Below are 18,310 nucleotides of genomic sequence, written 5' to 3'. Positions count from 1 at the left end.
TAGGTTATAGAGACCTAATAAGAGGATCCAGCAGTGGGTTATTAGAGACATACTTAGAAAGCCCAGCAGTGGGTTGTAGGGACCTGCTAAGAGTAACTAGTAGTGTAGTATACAACCTATTCAGATAACCAAGCAGTGGACTGTAGAGACATGCTCAGCTGATCCAGCAATGGGTTGTAGACCTGCTCAGAGGTTCCAGTAGTGGGTTGTACAGATCTATTCAGAAAATCCAGTAGTGGGTTGTTAGAAATCTGCTCAGAGGATTCAGAAGTGGGTTGAAGAGACCTATTCAGAGGATCCAGCAGTGCGACCTGCTCAGAGGATCCAGCAGTGTGTTATATAGACCTGCTTAGAGGATTCAGAAGTGGGTTGAAGAGACCTATTCGGAGGATCCAGCAGTGCGACCTGCTCAGAGGATCCAGCAGTGGGTTGTAGAGACCTGCTCAGAAGATTCAGAAGTGGGTTGAAGAGACCTTTTCAGAGGATCCAGCAGTGCGACCTGCTCAGAGGACCCAGCAGTGGGTTGTAGAGACCTGCTCAGAGGATCCAACAGTGGGTTGTAGAGACCTGCTCAGAGGATCCAGCAGTGAGTGGTAGAGACCTGCTCAGAGAACCCAGTAGTGTGTTATTCAAACCTATTCAGATGATCCAGCAAAAAGATTTGAGAGACCTGCTCAGATGATCTAGCAGTGAGTTGTAGATACCTGTTCAGTGGATTCAGTAGTGAGTTGTAGAGCTGTAGAAACTTGCTCAGAGGATCCAGCAGTGGGATATAGAGACCTGCTCAAAGAATCCAGCAGTGGGTTGTAGAGACCAGCTCAGAGGTCCCAGTAGTGTGTTACACAAACCAATTCAGAGGATCCAGCAGAAAGATATTAGGGACCTGTTCAGAGGATGTAGTAGTGAGTTGTAGAGAATGCTCAGAGGATCCAGCAGTGAGTTGTAGAGACCTCAGAGGATCCAGTAGTTGGTTGTAGATACCTATTCAGAGGATCCAGCAGTGGGTTATTAGAAACTTACTCAGAAAGCCCAGCAGTGGGTTATAGGGACCTGTTAAGAGGATCTAGTAGTGGGTTATACAACCTATTCAGATAATCCAGCAGTGGACTGTAGAGACATGTTCAGAGGATCCAGCAATGGGTTGTAGACCTGGTCAGAGGATCTAGCAGTGAGTTGCAGAGACATGCTCAGAGGATCCAGCAATGGGTTGTAGACCTGCTCAGAGGTTCCAGTAGTGGGTTGTAGAGACCTATTCAGAAAATCCAATAATGGGTTGTTAGAAACCTGTTCAGAGGATTCAGAAGTGGGTTGAAGAGACCTATTCAGAGGATCCAGCAGTGTGATCTGTTCAGAGGATCAAGCAGTGGGTTGTAGAGACCTGCTCAGAGGATCCAGCAATAGGATGTTAGAATCCTGCTCAGAGGATTCAGATGTTGAGGCTGCATGATGTGTCCTCTCCAGCCCCATTAAGTGCACATTTTTTCACTTAACTGCACACTTAGAGGATAGATTAAACCCACAACATGATACTGATTACAGTCTATTTTAAACAGTTTTCTTTAAAGGTTTAATATTTCTTTAAGGGTATGATGATGTGCAAAATTGATTTTTCCACTTATTTAAACTAAGGTCAGGTACTACAGGGGAATGTTTCCTGCAAATATAGCATGTTTTTTGATACCTACAAGAAGTATGGGCAGTTATGTGACCTGAAGTCAGTTTTACATTAGTTTCAGACCTAAAAGGAGATATAGGTATGATTTTATTTATTTTATTTCATTTATTTATTAACAGTTTCTTATATAGCGCAGCATATTCCGTTTTATGCTATGAGAAGTTAAGGTAACGAATTCCAATGCATACTGTTAATTTGGGTTCATCATGGGTGTAAATTTAGGGACAAGATCATTATTTTTTGGAAGGCAGCCTCTTCATCCAAAGTTTATGAGATGTTTTTGCATTTTAAAAGACAGTGGAAGTAGTATTTTTAATTTTCTTGTTCACTGAAAAAACAAGAGATATGGTAAGAACTTACCTTTGTTATCTCTGTTTCTACGAAGTCCATAGGATCCACAGGGTTGACCTTGGGGTTATAGCTGGAACAGGATCCATGGGCACCACACAGTTAAGCTTTTAGCTCCCAGGATGCACTTGGGTCCTCCTCTATACCCCGCCCCCGAGCCACAGGCACCTCAGTTGGTAAGCAGCCTAGGCCGGAGGAGAATATGGAACAGAGAGAAGGAAGACTGGAACACACAAGAAACCATACTCACAGCAATAGGAGACGGAAAACCGGTGACCAGCCACACAGCCCATTTGAAGCCAGGTGCGTCAGGGCGGGCGCCCTGTGGACCCTATGGACTTCGTAGAAACAGAGATAACAAAGGTAAGTTCTTACCATATCTCTTGTTTTCTACTTCAGGGTCCATAGGGGGTCCACAGGGTTGACCTTGGGGATGTCCCAAAGCAGTTCAACTAAGGGCGGGGACGCTCCTGTGCTGAAAGGAGCACCCGGCGCCCAAAGGAAGCATCCTGAGAGGCGAAGGTGTCAAACGCATAGAACCTCAAAAACGTTTGAATAGAAGACCAAGTGGCCGCCTTACACAGCTGAACAGCAGAAGCGCCACGTCTAGCAGCCCAAGAGGGACCCACAGAACGAGTGGAATGAGCCTTAACAGAGGCTGGCACAGGTAAACCCTCTTGTGCATAAGCCTCACAAATAACGGAACGAAGCCAACGGGCTAACGTTTGTTTGTTGGCAGGCCAACCCCTCTTGTGAAAACCAAAGAGGATAAACAAGGAATCAGACTTCCTAACCGAAGCCGTCCGGTCTACATAAATTCTAAGCGCCCGGACCACATCTAAGGAAGTCTCACCAGCTGAAAGATCAGGGGACTGAAAAGCTGGCACAACAAGTTCCTGATTAATTTGGAACTTCGAGACCACTTTGGGCAAAAACTCAGGACGAGTGCGGAGCACCGCTCTGTCCTGGTGAAAAATCAGGAAAGGAGGGCGACAGGAAAGCGCCCCCAATTCAGACACCCTCCTGGCCGAAGCAATTGCCAGGAGAAAAACCGTCTTAAATGTCAGCCACTTGAGCTCCACCGCCTCAAGAGGCTCAAACGGAGGACCCTGCAGGACCCGTAGCACCACCGCCAAGTCCCAAGGAGCCACAGGAGGCACAAAGGGAGGCTGGATCCTGAGAACACCCTGGAAAAAGGTGTGAACGTCTGGTAGTATTGCAATCCGCCGTTGAAACCACACGGACAAGGCGGACACATGAACCTTCAGAGATGCAAGGCGTAAGCCGAGATCCAATCCTGACTGAAGAAATTCCAAGATCCTAGAAACTCGGAACACCTGAGGATCATAATGTCTGGACTCACACCACTGAAAGTAAGTGTGCCACACTCTGTGATAAATCCGTGCTGAAGCAGGCTTGCGTGCCCTGAGCATGGTACCAATAACCGAACTGGAGAAGCCCCGAGACCTCAAGACGGCTGTCTCAAGAGCCACGCCGTCAAAGACAGCCGACCCAGATCCGGGTAAAGGCAGGGCCCCTGAGACAACAGGTCCCGACGCTGAGGAAGAAGGTACAGAGCGTCGATGGAGAGGCTCCTGAGATCGGAGTACCAAGGACGTCTGGGCCACGCCGGAGCTACCAGCACGAGCATGCCGCCGTCCTGCTTGAATTTCCGCAGAACCCGAGGAAGCAGGGATAGCGGAGGAAACAGATACGCCAGTTGAAACGTCCATTTCACTGACAGCGCGTCCACCAGACTTGCGCCTGCGTCTCTTGTCCTTGACCCGTAAACGGGCAACTTGTGATTGTGACGGGAGGCCATCAAGTCCAGCTCCGGCAGTCCCCACCTGTCCACGAGTAGCTGAAACACCTCTGGGTGAAGCGACCATTCCCCGGGATGCACGTCGTGACGGCTGAGGAAGTCCGCCTCCCAATTGAGGACTCCGGGGATGAAGACCGCCGAGATCGCCGGAATGTGACCCTCCGCCCAAGTCAGGATACGAGACACCTCCGACATCGCTGCCTGACTGCGAGTTCCGCCTTGGTGGTTGATATACGCCACCGTGGTGGCGTTGTCGCACTGCACCTGTACCGCCCTTCCGTGAAGAGCGGGGCCGGACGACTGCAGGGCCCTGTATACTGCCCGCAGTTCCAGGATGTTGATGGGGAGAAGTGCTTCTTCCGCTGACCAACGACCCTGAAGCGACAAAGAGCCGGTCACTGCCCCCCAACCCCGGAGACTGGCATCCGTCGTGAGCAGGACCCAGTCCGGGATCCAAAATGGGCGCCCCTCGACCAGATGAGCTGTCTGAAGCCACCAAGCCAAAGATTGCCGAACGTCCGGAGACAACACCAGCACCTGAGAGCGGATCCGGTGAGGTAACCCGTTCCATTCTGATAGAATCAGCCCCTGCAGGGGCCGGGAATGGAACTGGGCAAATTCCACCATGTCGAATGTCGACACCATGGACCCCAGAACTCTCATAGCCGAATGGACCGACAGGCGGCAACGGCTCAGGCAACTGTGTATCCGCAGCTGTAGGGAGGCGACCTTCTCCGGAGTCAGGAAGATCCTTTGCTGACGCGAATCCAGCAGGGCTCCCAAATGAACCATCCGCTGTGATGGAATCAGGGAGGACTTTTTCCAATTTATCAACCACCCGTGTGCTTGCAGGCAAGCGATCGTCAGGTGGAGATGTTGAAGCAGTACCTCCGCGGAGCTCGCCAGCAACAGGAGGTCGTCCAGATACGGCAGCAGCCGTACATTCTGGTTCCGAAGATGTGCGGCCATGACCGCCATAATCTTCGTGAACACCCTCGGTGCCGTGGAGAGACCAAAGGGTAGCGCCCGGAACTGATAGTGGTGTTGAAGGATAGCGAACCTCAGATACCGCTGGTGTGAAGATGCTATCGGAACATGGAGGTAGGCGTCCTGGATGTCCAGGGACACCATGTAATCCCCCGGTTCCATCGCCAGAATGATGGAACGTAACGTTTCCATCCTGAACGTGGGAACTCTGAGGAATTTGTTCAGAGACTTCAAGTTGAGGATAGGGCGATGAGAACCATTGGGTTTCTGCACCAGAAACAGAGACGAATAATACCCCGTCCCTCGTTGTGATAGAGGAACGGGAACAATGACCCCTGCTTTCAGCAAGGACTCTATAGCCTCCTGAACCTGTAACACCTTGGTCTTGTCCTGAGAAGGACTTGTGCAGAAAAACTGGTGGGGTGGTCTGTGCCGAAAAGACAGGGCGTACCCCTGGGAGACCACTTCTCGAACCCAGGCATCCGTGGTGGTATTGTGTCAGCACTGGGCAAATAGAAGAAGTCGGCCTCCCACTCTGAGGTCCCCCAGAGGGAGGCCCGTCCCATCAGGCTGCAGGTTTATCTTCCTGCTTGGAAGAAGGGCGCCGAGCACTCCAGGCTTGCTTCTTGGGTTTAGAGGCAGTCTTACTCGCAGACTGTCTCGGGAAGGACTGACCTTTCGCCTTACCCTGAACCCGAAAGGAACGAAAAGCCGAACTCCGAACCTTAGCAGGCAGTGCCGCCGAAGGGAGGAAGGCCGACTTGGATTTAGCCAGGGTGTCCACTATTTTGTCCAAGTCCGGACCAAATAGTAATTCCCCATTGAAAGGTAAGGCCTCCAGACCCTTCTTTGAATCAGAGTCCGCTCTCCAGGACCGCAACCACAAGGATCGGCGGCCAGACACCGCTGCAGCCGATACCCGCGAGGTCAGCAGACTAGCATCTAAAGAAGCTTCACCAATGTAAGAAGCAGCGTCCCTCATTTGTCCCAACAACGCCCGCTGGACATCCGGAGCGTCGTCTGGGAAGGTATCTTCCAATGCATTGGCCCACCCCTCAATGGCCTTGGCCCCCCAGGAGATGGCCATGGACGGTCGGGCCACCGCCCCGGAGAGGGAGTAAATAGACTTTAAGCAAGTCTCAACTTTCCTGTCCGTGGGATCCTTCAGCGAGGATATCGACGGTAATGGTAAGGTGGCGCCCCGAGTTAAACGGGTGACATGGGAATCCACCGCCGGTGGAGTTTCCCATTTTTTACAATGTGCCTCAGGGAAGGGGTAATTAGAAGCCAACCGCTTCTGAGGAAGGAATCTCTTACTGGGCGCCTGCCAAGCTACCGCCAAATGATCCGTCAACTGATCCGACAGGGGAAACACCGCAGAAGCCACCTTAGTTTTTTTTGAAACTAGGAAACTTCGACTTAGGAACCGGTGCCTCATCCTCTATAAGAAGAATAGCTCGCACCGCCCTAACTAGTGCTCGCACATTAATGGACGACTTGGTATCCATTTCCTGGACCGAGGCGTCCGAGTCAGTGTCATCAGGGACCTCCCCATCATCTGAGGAACCCTCTGAGTCCGATACCTGAGCAGCCCGTGTCATGAGTGGGCGTTTTGAAATCCTAGAAGGCATGTCAGTCTGCAACATTGACTGAAAAGCCGAGGAAGCGGCCGCCAAATTTTGCACGGAGTTGGAGAGCACATCCACCCATGGTGGAGGAGTCGCCATAGGGGCCTGAAAAGGTACCACAGGCTGCTGCGGCACAGGGGAAGCCTGTATATACATAGGCAACCCCGCATAGGGACCTACTGATTGAGACCCAGGAGGACTCCGCAATAACTGCGGGACACCCGGGGAATGGGGGATGGTCGGCTGGGGCACCGCCCTAGTAGGGAGAGCAGTCGGGAACGACAGTCGGTCCGCAATAGACACCAGCACTTGAGAAAACATCGCCCACGGTGGTTCCTGCGCCAGAGAAGGTCTGGATGGGCCAGGAGCCACCTGGCAGCGACTACACAGGCCATCCTGTGACAAATCTTCCCTATCTACTCCTGCAGAACAGCGTCCGCAGGAGGCCAACACCGGAGCCACTGAGCGCTCAACCTCCTCGTCTGACATGACAGAATATATTATATATCTGGCACCAAGGTAGAAGTAAAACGCACTCACCGGTGTGCTGAACAACAGCCCACAATATGGCACTGAGTAGCACACAACTGTATGTGACGGACCTCACAAATACGTGATCTATATAAGTGAGGTCAGTAGAAACGCCCCTCCCCCACACACCTGTAGGGCTTGTAGGAGAAGTAAAGGGATAGGTATAAGCTGACAGTAAGCGGAAAATAAGTACAGACAGGCAGCACTAGCAAAAGTCACATACCATGCAGAAGTAATACTCACTGCACCTTTACACTACAATCAACCTGCCCAGATTCAGTGTCTGGGAGGGCTATAGTGCTGTGTACGCTGTCCTTAATCAGGGGAGAGGTACACAGGGGGACCGGTCCGCGTGCTCCCTGAGATCTGCGCTGCCACTGGGAAAATGGCCGCTGGAGACCTCAGAGGAGGAGTGGCCGAGTAGATGCAGCTCAGCGACGCCAGACTACGTGCTGAAAGGCGCGCTGAGCTGAGGGGAGGAGCCGCTGACAGGGAAGGCTTCCTCCCCTGGCTGGCCATAACCCCAGGGATGCTGGCTTCCCGCTTGCCCCTTTATCCCTGGTGGTCTAGTGGTCCCACGGGTTATGGGGGGGGGCCCGCCGCCACTGCCAGCAGCCTCCGGTCTGTCCCCAGGACCGGAGGCTAAAGGACTGCATTTAAGGCATTCCGCGCGCCGCCGCTAGCCAGCGGCGGCTTACCTGAATCCCCGGCGACTCCGGCAGCAGTCCTGGGAGGTAGACAGAGTCCGGCTAGTACGGACTCTGCCCTCCCGCCGCGATCCCCAGATCAGTACTGGCGTCGCGGCGCCAGTCGGGGATCAGAGCGGCAGCGTGGGCGTCTGTACAGACAGCCCTTCGCTGCCGTCTGTAGTAAAAAGAGATTAAAAATAAATAAAATCTAACTTAAAATAAAAAGCTTCTGGGGGCTGCTCCTGCAGCCCCCCTGCGCGGTGACCGACTCCGGCCGGGCACCAGCTTACACTGAGGTGCCTGTGGCTCGGGGGCGGGGTATAGAGGAGGACCCAAGTGCATCCTGGGAGCTAAAAGCTTAACTGTGTGGTGCCCATGGATCCTGTTCCAGCTATAACCCCAAGGTCAACCCTGTGGACCCCCTATGGACCCTGAAGTAGAAACAAGTTCGCTGCTACTACACTCGGTGTCAGTACGGACAAATCAATCTCCAATACCACATGCTAAAACACATTCATAGAAAGACATCTCTTTTTTAAGATTATCATGGAAAATCACCCTACAGAGACCGATGGTCCTAAAGTGAAGCACGCCCCCTGACTTTCTTTAGTTCTTTTAAGCCATATGAGTGAGATTGAAGGTGGTGGTGGTGGTAGATGGGTATCGGTTGAACAATTGCAGGAAAGGGTGTTAAGGCTGAGGGTAAAAAACTGTGTATATCAAAGTTTTGTGGTGGCACACTCCCTTTTAATAGGGAGGAAGGAGAGGTGCTGCCTTTGGCTCTATCACTGACTGCATACACTGCTGTGCCATATCTAATAGAAATGCATTGTTTATAAGCACAAAAGGTAGCAGAAAAAAACCTCATGTATTTCCTAAAAGTTAGAGGGCACGTACAACAAATAATTAAAGGCAACACCCCTTTTAGCAGTATGGGACATTAGGAGTATTGTTAGGAAAGCTTACATGGCGCAACAAGGAGGAGTTATGAGGAATTCTGAAATAGGTTATAATAGAAGTTAGGAGAGTAATAGAAGGAGTTACAGGGAGCAGTGATATGGAGTACTGGGAGGAGATACATATGAAGTAATAGGAGTTACAGAGAGCAGTCATATGGAGTATTGGGAGGAGTTACATATGAAGTAATAGAAGGAGTTACAGGGAGCAGTCACATGGAGTACTGAGAGAAGATACATATGAAGTAATAGAAGGAGTTACAGGGAGCAGTCATATGGAGTACTGAGAGAAGATACATATGAAGTAATAGAAGGAGTTACAGGGAACAGTCATATGGAGTACTGAGAGAAGATACATATGAAGTAATAGAAGGGGTTACAGGGAGCAGACATATGGAGTACTGAGAGGAGATAAATTTGAAGTAATAGGAGGAGTTACAGGAAGCAGTCATATGGAGCACTGGGAGGAGTTACATAGAAGGAGTTACAAGGAGCAGTCATATGGAGTACTGGGAGGAGTTACATATGAAGTAATAGAAGGAGTTACAGGGAGCAGTCATATGGAGTACTGGGAGGAGTTACATATGAAGTAATAGAAGGAGTTACAGGGAGCAGTCATATGGAGTACTGAGAGGCGTTACATATGAAGTAATAGAAGGAGTTACAGGGAGCAGTCATATGGAGTACTGAGAGGAGAAACATTTGAAGTAATAGGAGGAGTTACAGGGAGCAGTCATATGGAGTATTCAGAGGCGATATATATGAAGTAACAGAAGTTACAGGGAGCAGTCATATGGAGTACTGGGAGGAGTTACATATGAAGTAATAGAAGGGGTTACAGGGAGCAGTCATATGGAGCACTGGGAGGAGTTACATAGAAGGAGTTACAAGGAGCAGTCATATGGAGTACTGAGAGGAGATACATATGAAGTAATAGAAGGAGTTACAGGGAGCAGTGATATGGAGTACTGAGAGGAGATACATATGAAGTAATAGAAGGAGTTACAGGGAGCAGTCATATGGAGTACTGGGAGGAGTTACATAGAAGGAGTTACAAGGAACAGTTCATATGGAGTACTGAGAGGAGATACATATAAAGTAATAGAAGGAGTTACAGGGAGCAGTCATATGGAGTACTGAGAGGAGATACATATAAAGTAATAGAAGGAGTTACAAGGAGCAGTCATATGGAGTACTGGGAGGAGTTACATATGAAGTAATAGAAGGAGTTACAGGGAGCAGTCATATGGAGTACTGGGAGGAGTTACATATGAAGTAATAGAAGGAGTTACAAGGAGCAGTCATATGGAGTATTGGGAGTAGTTAAAGGTTGAAGCTATAATAGAAGGAGTTACAGAGAGACGGCAAATTGGGTAATATTAATTATAGGGAAAGGTTACATAGAGTAATAGGAATTATAAAAATAGATTATATTTAATAGGACGAGTTACAGGGAGTAGTTATATGCAATAACAGGAGGGGTTGTAGGGAGAGGTTATATGAGGCAATTTGAGTTTTTTTAGTAAGAAATTAAATGGAGCAATAGAAGGTGTTATGAATAATAGAATTATTGGTTATTAGTAATTGGAAACAGGACACATTTCAAAATGACCCAATAACTAAAAGGAGTAAGAATTACTTTTAATTGTCAACCAATTGTGATCCTGCATCTACAAAGTGTATATGACAAATAAACATCCCACCAGGCAACATATAACTACACAGGGTTTGGCCCAGCAGGATCTCTCGCACACAAAAGCCAATGATTCTCCCACATTATGGTGGGAAACCGGTTCACACTCTTTGTGAGATATCATAATTTTCTTCCCAACAAAATGGAAAATTCACCAATCACTGCGAAGAAAACCCAGCACCCAAAATAGCAAAACTGTATTTCTTCGATGAATTGCTTATGACTTTCCCATATCACCTTGCAATCACATTTCAGAGGAAATATATTCAGCGTACAAGCAACATAACAAACATTGACACTTCTTACACATAATGATTCAGTCCAAGCCGGGTGCAGGGAGCGCAAGCAGAGGGCTGAAAATAATTGTCATCAGAAACTTGCCGAAGCAACAAGAGGTATGAAAAGAGAGGCCTGTTTTCATTCACTGTACACAGTATATTTAATTATAGAGAAACTCTTGTGTTAAAAAAATCTTAAAAATTAAAGCAATCACATTTAATTTTTTAGGATTTAAAAAATCAGAATTAATAGTTTGTTTGTTACATTAAAATATTTTCAAAATAGAGCTCAGGGGATGTTACACAATAATGGTGCGTACACACGGTCAGATATAACAGGACGATATGAACGATAATGATATCGATCATATCGTTATCGTTCTGTTTTTGGGCCCTTCCAACCCCCAAACGATGGTCGAAGCACAGGCACGTATGGTCGATATTGACCAGGTTAGCCTGATTACTATAGGGACCCGCGATTGTCGATTGCGGGTCATTATAGTTGCTTGAGGGTTGGTGCATGTGTTGGATGTTCGATATCGAACATCCAGCACATGCAGGACGATCAGACAACAATATCGCTATCGTTGTCTGATTGCTCCATGTGTACGGAGCTTAAGAGTATTATATAGATGTGTCCACATACAGCTATCTTCCATGCGCTACAAGTCACATTACACATAACGCGTGAGCGTCGTGCAACTCGGTAGCGTTAAGCGTCTTTTTGTGAAACTGTTTCCCTTAAAAGCAGCTTCTGCTGATTAAAATGATATGCTGCATGCCGATATGCTGTGTGCGACTGCGGGTGTATCTACATATGAAATGCTACGTTACAGTGTCAGCAGCTGTGACACTGTAACTTGTAATGCAATCTGCATTCAGATACAGCCGCAGTCACACACAGAATATAGGCATGCCATATATCATTTTAATCAGCAGAAGCTGTGTGTCCTATTTGCATCATTTTGCGAAGACACATTTTAAGGGAAAAAGTTGCATACAAAGTTGCCTTGAGCTACCAAGTCGCACCACGGCATGGTCACACTAGAAGGGCTGCTTAATGCACAAGGAAGTAAGATGTATGTGGACACATCTGTAAATAAGTATTATGTCCCTTGGTTCAGTGAATATGGGCATGAAAGGCTGATCTCATCAGACAATTGGGCTTAATAGGAGGATAACAACCTATTGTCTGGTCATTTCCTTAACATGTATGACTAGCAAGAGTAAAACAAACAAAATACCCTGACAACTTCTAAACAAAACCTCAGCCAACATGCTGAGGAAAACAAACATTTACTTTTTTTCCTAGAGAGAAGATGCCAAAATCTCCATACCATCTTGTCTAGTAGGGAAACACTCTACAGGGGTATTCAAATCTAGTTGTTGTGCAATTACACAACCCAGCATGCAATGCCACAGTGGTGCTACTAGGGCATGCTATAACTGTGGCAGGGCATGCTGGGATGTCTAGTTCCACAGCAGCTGGAGGATCGCATGGAGAAGCATTTGGGGATATGTTCAGAGCTACAGCTGAGGCAAAGAACACCACAGATTCCTCAATGGTGTGTATATATATATATATATATATATATGTATGTATATACACACATACATACATGTAAATAATGTGGTTCTACAGTAGTTCTAGACCTTAGCACTCAGACAGCATGTATGGAAGCCACAGAGGGCTACTGGGATGACATTGTGGAGTTACAGCAGGAGAGGGCAGTTATATTTTCCTGTAGTTTATTTGATGGGTTGATAAACTAATAAATCTACTCTATATCCAAAAAAATAATAGTGCAAAAACTGTCCGACTGCAGAAATCCTATTATTTAACCACGCAAATATTAAAAAGGTAATTTGTTGAAGCAAAGGTTTCACAGACCCTTCATTTGTAGGTAATTTACCAGAATATCTTCCGTTGGACTTCCCAAGACCTCCACATTTGAAATTCTCCATCCATTGCTGCCAGATCTATTTTTGAAGCCTCAAGTTTATTGTGTAGCTACCAAGTAACCCATTACAGCTGTGTTTATCAAGTACTGGTTAACATTTCTAGTAGCTTAAGCTGGTTACACACTGACAGATATATTGGCCAATCAATTGATCGGCCAATATATCTGGTGCCCATCGGCCAGTGTGTGCCAGCGATGTCTGTGAACATATCGCAATCGCTCTGCTGCAGAGCCGGATGGCAGATAGATCTCCAGATATAGTTGCTAGTTGGGAAAAGAAAATGGGTAACAAATACATATTGTGCAAAACTACTCAACAGCTGAATTCAAATCAATTTTAAGTTTTGCAGCTGCAGAATATAAAAGTCATATCTACTCTACTGCCATGACTTGCTGTACTGAGATAATATGGGTAATATCCTGACGGCTACATATTGGGCACGAATCTATTCTACGCGATGTGAATAGCGCTGGGAATCAGCTCCCGGAGCTATTCAATACACCGCGCAGCTAAACCCGACTAAGGATTTCTTCTCGCATCCCTCCGGGGATGCGAGCAGAAATCAGACAAAAGTTCAGCTTTCTGCCCTTCGCTCCTTGAAAACAGCATCGCGCCGGGAAGTTAGGTCGGGGAATGCCCGTTCTCGCGCCTAAAAACCCTGTTTAAGGCGCGAGAACGAGCCTTCCCCGACCTAACATGGCGATGGATTGAATAGCTTCAGGAGCTATCTCCCGGTGCTATTTACATCGCGCTCAATTGATTTGAGCCCAATAGGTTAACAGAACATAATCACATTGCTGTTAATGTAATTAAGTAACATGGGCACTCTATCATTACCTGAAATACTACTTTAATGCTGATGGTACAAGTCAATTATTTCAATTCAAATAAGGCTTAGAAAAATCAGAATGATGAAATCGGATATAATTATTTTAAGCCCTTTAAGCCATTCGAAACACACACAGAAATGAGAAAAGGAACGCAACACACCCAAAATAATTTGGCATTCAATACAAGTCCAAGTAGCGTGCAAAGCAGAAAGGGAGAGCAGGGACAGCGTGTGGCTAGACAGGGATGTTTTTTAATGGTATTAAAAAATAAAACAAAAAATGAAATAAAAAAAATGCAGATATAAGGGGTTTAAAAAGGGGAAAAGCTATTTTTCAGTTACCTTTCTCAGATTTCTTTAGGAAAGCTGGCGAGGAAGAAGGAATCATAGGTATTTTCATCAACTCTGCACGCTTTGAGTCATTCAGTAGAAAGTGGGACTTAAAGGACATAGAACTGACCAGGGTATAATCCTGAACTATCAGCCCTATACAAAACAAACAGAGAGATGCGGTCAATGAAAGCACCCATGATTCCACAAGGATCAACACAGGGTAGGGAGGGGAGGAGGAGGTGGAGGATAAGGAAGGAATAGAAAATAAAAAAAACAAACAAACAATACAAATAAATAAAAAGACAATGTGCAAATGGAAAGAAAACGTGACTGAAAATAATGATATGACAAAAAAAGTAAATAAAATTATAATGATACTGTCAAGGTACACATGTGGCTCTAGATAAGTCGTGGGAACCGGCATTTTCTAACAATTCCTGAACAGGCAAACAGCGCAGTGTATTGAATAGCTGCGGGAGCTCCCTCCAGCAGCTATTCATCATCGCATTGAATTGAATTCTGCCCATGGATCCAACCTGGAGGTTCCCCATCCCTGACTTACCTAAACCAGATGGCTGCAGCGCCTCTTGTATTCTGTAGTGGGCAGTGTCACCAATTTCAGTACCCTAATTCTATAGTGGAAAAGAAGCAAAGACTTCCTGAAACATAAACATGAGTGATAGCTCTTTTTTTTAGAACCTTGTGAAGATCTGGAAATTGATCTAAAGGCCATTTAACTAAATATAATGCTTGATCTGTACAGCAACAGGTCTCGGGGACATGTTCCATTCATGCACTGGTGGCTCTGTGGCCATTCTGGTTTGTCTACTTGTTTCCAACCGACTACTAGAGATCAGACTGGAAGGTGTGTGCAGGTTCATCACCTGCATGGCCCAGATGGTTAAGGTACACCGATCTAGTCAATCACACAGGGTCTGTTTGGCCAGTAACTTTGTTCCCCTGTGTTCCTTCTTACAACATGGTGTAACAAAAGAAGGAGGCTAGGCTGCTCTAACTATTAGGCATCTAGTTTCTTATAGTGCACAAGGATGTACACGCAATTACTTTTAAAGCAATAATCCCCAATGTTATGTGCACTGGCCATTGGATTCTGGGCACATTTAATGACAGTCAAGCCCTCCCCAGGCCCCTTAACATCGGTAACAGAAGATCAGATCTCCACTTTGTTTAACATCCAGTGTGTACTCTGTTAAATTATATGGTTGTATTGGCAAGCAAGGTGGTTAGCATTACTGCCTAACGCCACTGGGATCATGGGTTCGATTTCAACCAGGGTTCTATTTTTGTGGAGTTTTAATATTTCGTGTTGGTTATTTCCAGGTTCTCCCATATACTTGTGTGTTAACTGGCTCTTGACAACATGGACCCTGGTGTGGTAAGGCATGTATACTGTAAGCTCTAATGCGGAAGGGACTGATGCAAATCATCACTTCTCTGTTCAGTGCGATGTAATAATGTTGACTGAGTGCTGACAATGAGGGCAAGCTTTTCCATCCACAGTTAAGCTATGTTCCCTTTGTGTAATTTATAGCCTCTTAGAGTCCACCTGGGATGGAGGAGGATGCAGGTAACACCCTTTAACCAAATTAATACCCTGGAAATCACTACACTCTCCAGTAGCCCTGATCAGGCAAAGGAGCTTGAGCATGGACTGCTGGCGATAATGCTTACTGCTGACTTGTTGTGACAGAATCGAGGGAGTGTTGATCCCTGGAAGTACAGTCATAGGTCATTGCACCAGTAAGAGTCCATCTAAATCTTCACCTAATATGTTTTTACTTAGTGAAATAAATGTGGTTAATAAAGTACAATAGTAACAGTTATTCTTTTATCCTTTAGTAAAATAGTATATTAGATTACTACGCTAGCTCTGGGACAGAAAGGCACATCCCCTAGCCCAGGGTACTGAAATAGCTGGCAGCTTTTTACCATAGTTCAAGGTGGTATTTCATATGGCTTCGTTGTTCAAACCTGAAGTTACCACTGGTTTTCACTCGGTCAGGAGTTGCTGCCATCCTTGTGTCTTCACAACTCAAAGTAAAATGTGCTGCTCTCCTAGGATGTGGCACTGTCTGATGATCTAACTGTCCGAAATTTGGACTTCATGTTTATCCTCTGGAGTTATAGGAAGGAATGGGGTGGCTCCTCAAAAACAATCACCTGCTGGATGAGTCTTTTTTTACTAACACACACCCATAATGGGCATTTGATCTTCTTGTGCAGGAGTGTTGCAGAACAGACTTGCATCCTCAGATCTTTTAGTTGTTTTTTTCACTGTTAGGCATCCTTCCCTCCCATTAATGGTGGATTTGGGACATTGCATTGTCCATGATCCTCTACTGTAGATGGACCAAAAAATGTTCATATTTTTTTCTTTTTTTAATTTCTTCTTAAATCTGAGGCTGTACTATTTATAAATGTAGTAGGGACAGCGAAACAAGAAGTTTATAGGGAAGAGCTATTCTTTATCCAGTACTCTGCTTCCTAGGGATGAAATATAACCCATTGGCTGTGTCCCCACATAGACTCAGAGAAAAAGATTTAACGGTTACCAAAAATATTCAACTTCTCACTCCTAACTAGGTGAAACTAAATATATCACTGCCACTCTCAGTATAAGATTGATTGGCTCTGCAGCCATTTTGATCACAGGGAGCTAGCAGCAACAAGACTAAAAAGACAATAGACATGTTTTATCCCTGAAATCATATGTGATTTTCTCATTTGAGTTTTTTTTTCTTCTGTTTGGAGTCCAATGAGATAAAATAAAAAAACAAACTCTGTTCACCGAATCTGCCAGGGGCTCTGAATCACCTTGGAAGTTCATGGGCCAAGAACATAAAACAGTCCAAGTTGGAAGGTGTCAGAGTTTCGCACGGCCCAGCAAATGGGCCAAATTGAGTATGGTACGTAATAGATCGTTTTTGTATCTCTCATCAAACTCACTATACTTTAAACAGCAACACATTAATGTCAGTCACACACTACAGTTCTGAACATATTCTGAAGGCAGGATACAACCATCCAGCATTGTTATCGCAACGGTAGCTGTTAGTGCAGAGTTTACTAGATTTAAAACAAATACTCTTAAACCCCAAAAATATCAGATATATTTCTATGTGTAAAAGAAGGAAGACCTGCTGCCCCCAAAAGGTGGTTAATGGCTTTTTAATCAATTCAGAACAGAGCTCTTATTTTTACAGATGTTGGAATAAAGTTAAATTTGAGTAACTCAATATCCTTTTGAATAACTTTATCAGAACGACATCATAGGAAGAGTTAGAGTGTCTACTGAGGGAATTATAGAGGGCCTGATTCTGAGTCGCAGGTAATGCAAACGCAATTCCAGATGCCTGCAGTGAGCAGAATGAGAACAAAATACAATTGCAACTATAATCTCAGACGTATACTTCTATGCAATCGCACTGCCTCACTACTCCAGCCGCTAAAACAGCCATCATCGACACTTACACCTATCCTATGCTAGGCGCAGGAGATGCAACTGAATTTGGTGTCTAGTATGGCTATATTCCCAAGATACACAATGGTTTTCTTATGTGGTAAGACCTGTTGCTATACAGTAACACCCATTCAGCTGTCACAGGGAAAGGACTGAGAGGTGTACGACTCGATTTGTTTGGAGCGTGTGTGTGCATACTCTACACCACAATACTCCAGTATAAAGATTAAGCCCTGTACAATAAAATATATATATGATACCCTTTGTGGATCACTGAGGAGCAGCCCATTATTTATATATTTGTTTGTCTATCTGGTTATGCATTTGGACACCCCTGCACCGATTGGGATGAAACCAACGCAAGGTGGTCCAGTTGGATCCTTCCCAGATTTTAGGGGGTTAGGGTCCTGGTCGGACCTCCCGTTGGTGTACCCTGGCCAGAACTTTGACCCGGGGAGCCTGTTCTGAGCCTCCCACTGAATGGATTTGGACTAAAACTTCACAGAGTGGTAACATTGGATCCAAGAAGACATACTAGGGGGTTGAGGTTCCAGTTGGACCTCCCGTTGCCATACGCTGGGCAGAACTTTGACTCGGGAGCCTATTCTGGGTCTTTCACTAGATGGATTTGGATGAAAACTTCACAGAGGGATAGCAATTGGTCTGTGATGTCTATTGGTCGGTGTCCTGGTCGGACCTCAAGGCGTAGTGCGCCAGGCAGAACTTTGACCCAGGGAGCCTGTTCTGGGCCTTCCTTTTAATTTACGAAAAAACTAAACATCAAATTCTAATAGGAGAATTATTATTTTATATATTTTAAAACTTCTTCCCCCACAATCCTTTTTATTTTATATATATATATATATATATATATATATATATATATATATATATATAGAAAGCTCTTTTATTATTTCTGATATACAGGAAATACAATGACGAACTGACAGGCACGGTGGATGTTATCCTCAGAAGAAAGTTACAGTGAACCCATTTGAGTTTTACCACTGGAATGTTAATCTAGAGCCACATGGACACCATGACGGATTACCCAATTTCTTATTCAATATTGCAGTAATATGCTAAATTAGTCAAGCA

At 45.8% G+C, this 18,310-nt stretch overlaps 1 protein-coding gene across 7 annotated transcripts in view; it reads right to left on the bottom strand.

Annotated features, from left to right (window-relative positions):
- The window catches only part of NSD3 (nuclear receptor binding SET domain protein 3), a 114,382-nt gene that overhangs the window by 35,019 nt on the left and 61,053 nt on the right, over positions 1-18,310 (bottom strand). For 5 of the 7 annotated variants that reach the window (XM_088455191.1, XM_088455193.1, XM_088455194.1 and 2 more), the window contains exon 14: positions 13,741-13,884. The exons of the other annotated variants lie outside the window; for them this stretch is intronic. In XM_088455191.1, coding sequence (XP_088311317.1) covers positions 13,741-13,884 — 144 coding nt within the window. The remainder of the gene's footprint in view (positions 1-13,740; positions 13,885-18,310) is intronic. 7 annotated transcript variants of the gene reach the window in all.

The sequence above is a fragment of the Taudactylus pleione genome, unplaced genomic scaffold (assembly GCF_031769625.1).
Source record: "Taudactylus pleione unplaced genomic scaffold, aTauple2 ptg000644l, whole genome shotgun sequence".
NCBI classification, from domain to species: Eukaryota; Metazoa; Chordata; class Amphibia; order Anura; family Myobatrachidae; genus Taudactylus; species Taudactylus pleione.
Note: the sequence above shows the minus strand (reverse complement) of the source record. Positions and strands in the feature narration are given on the sequence as shown.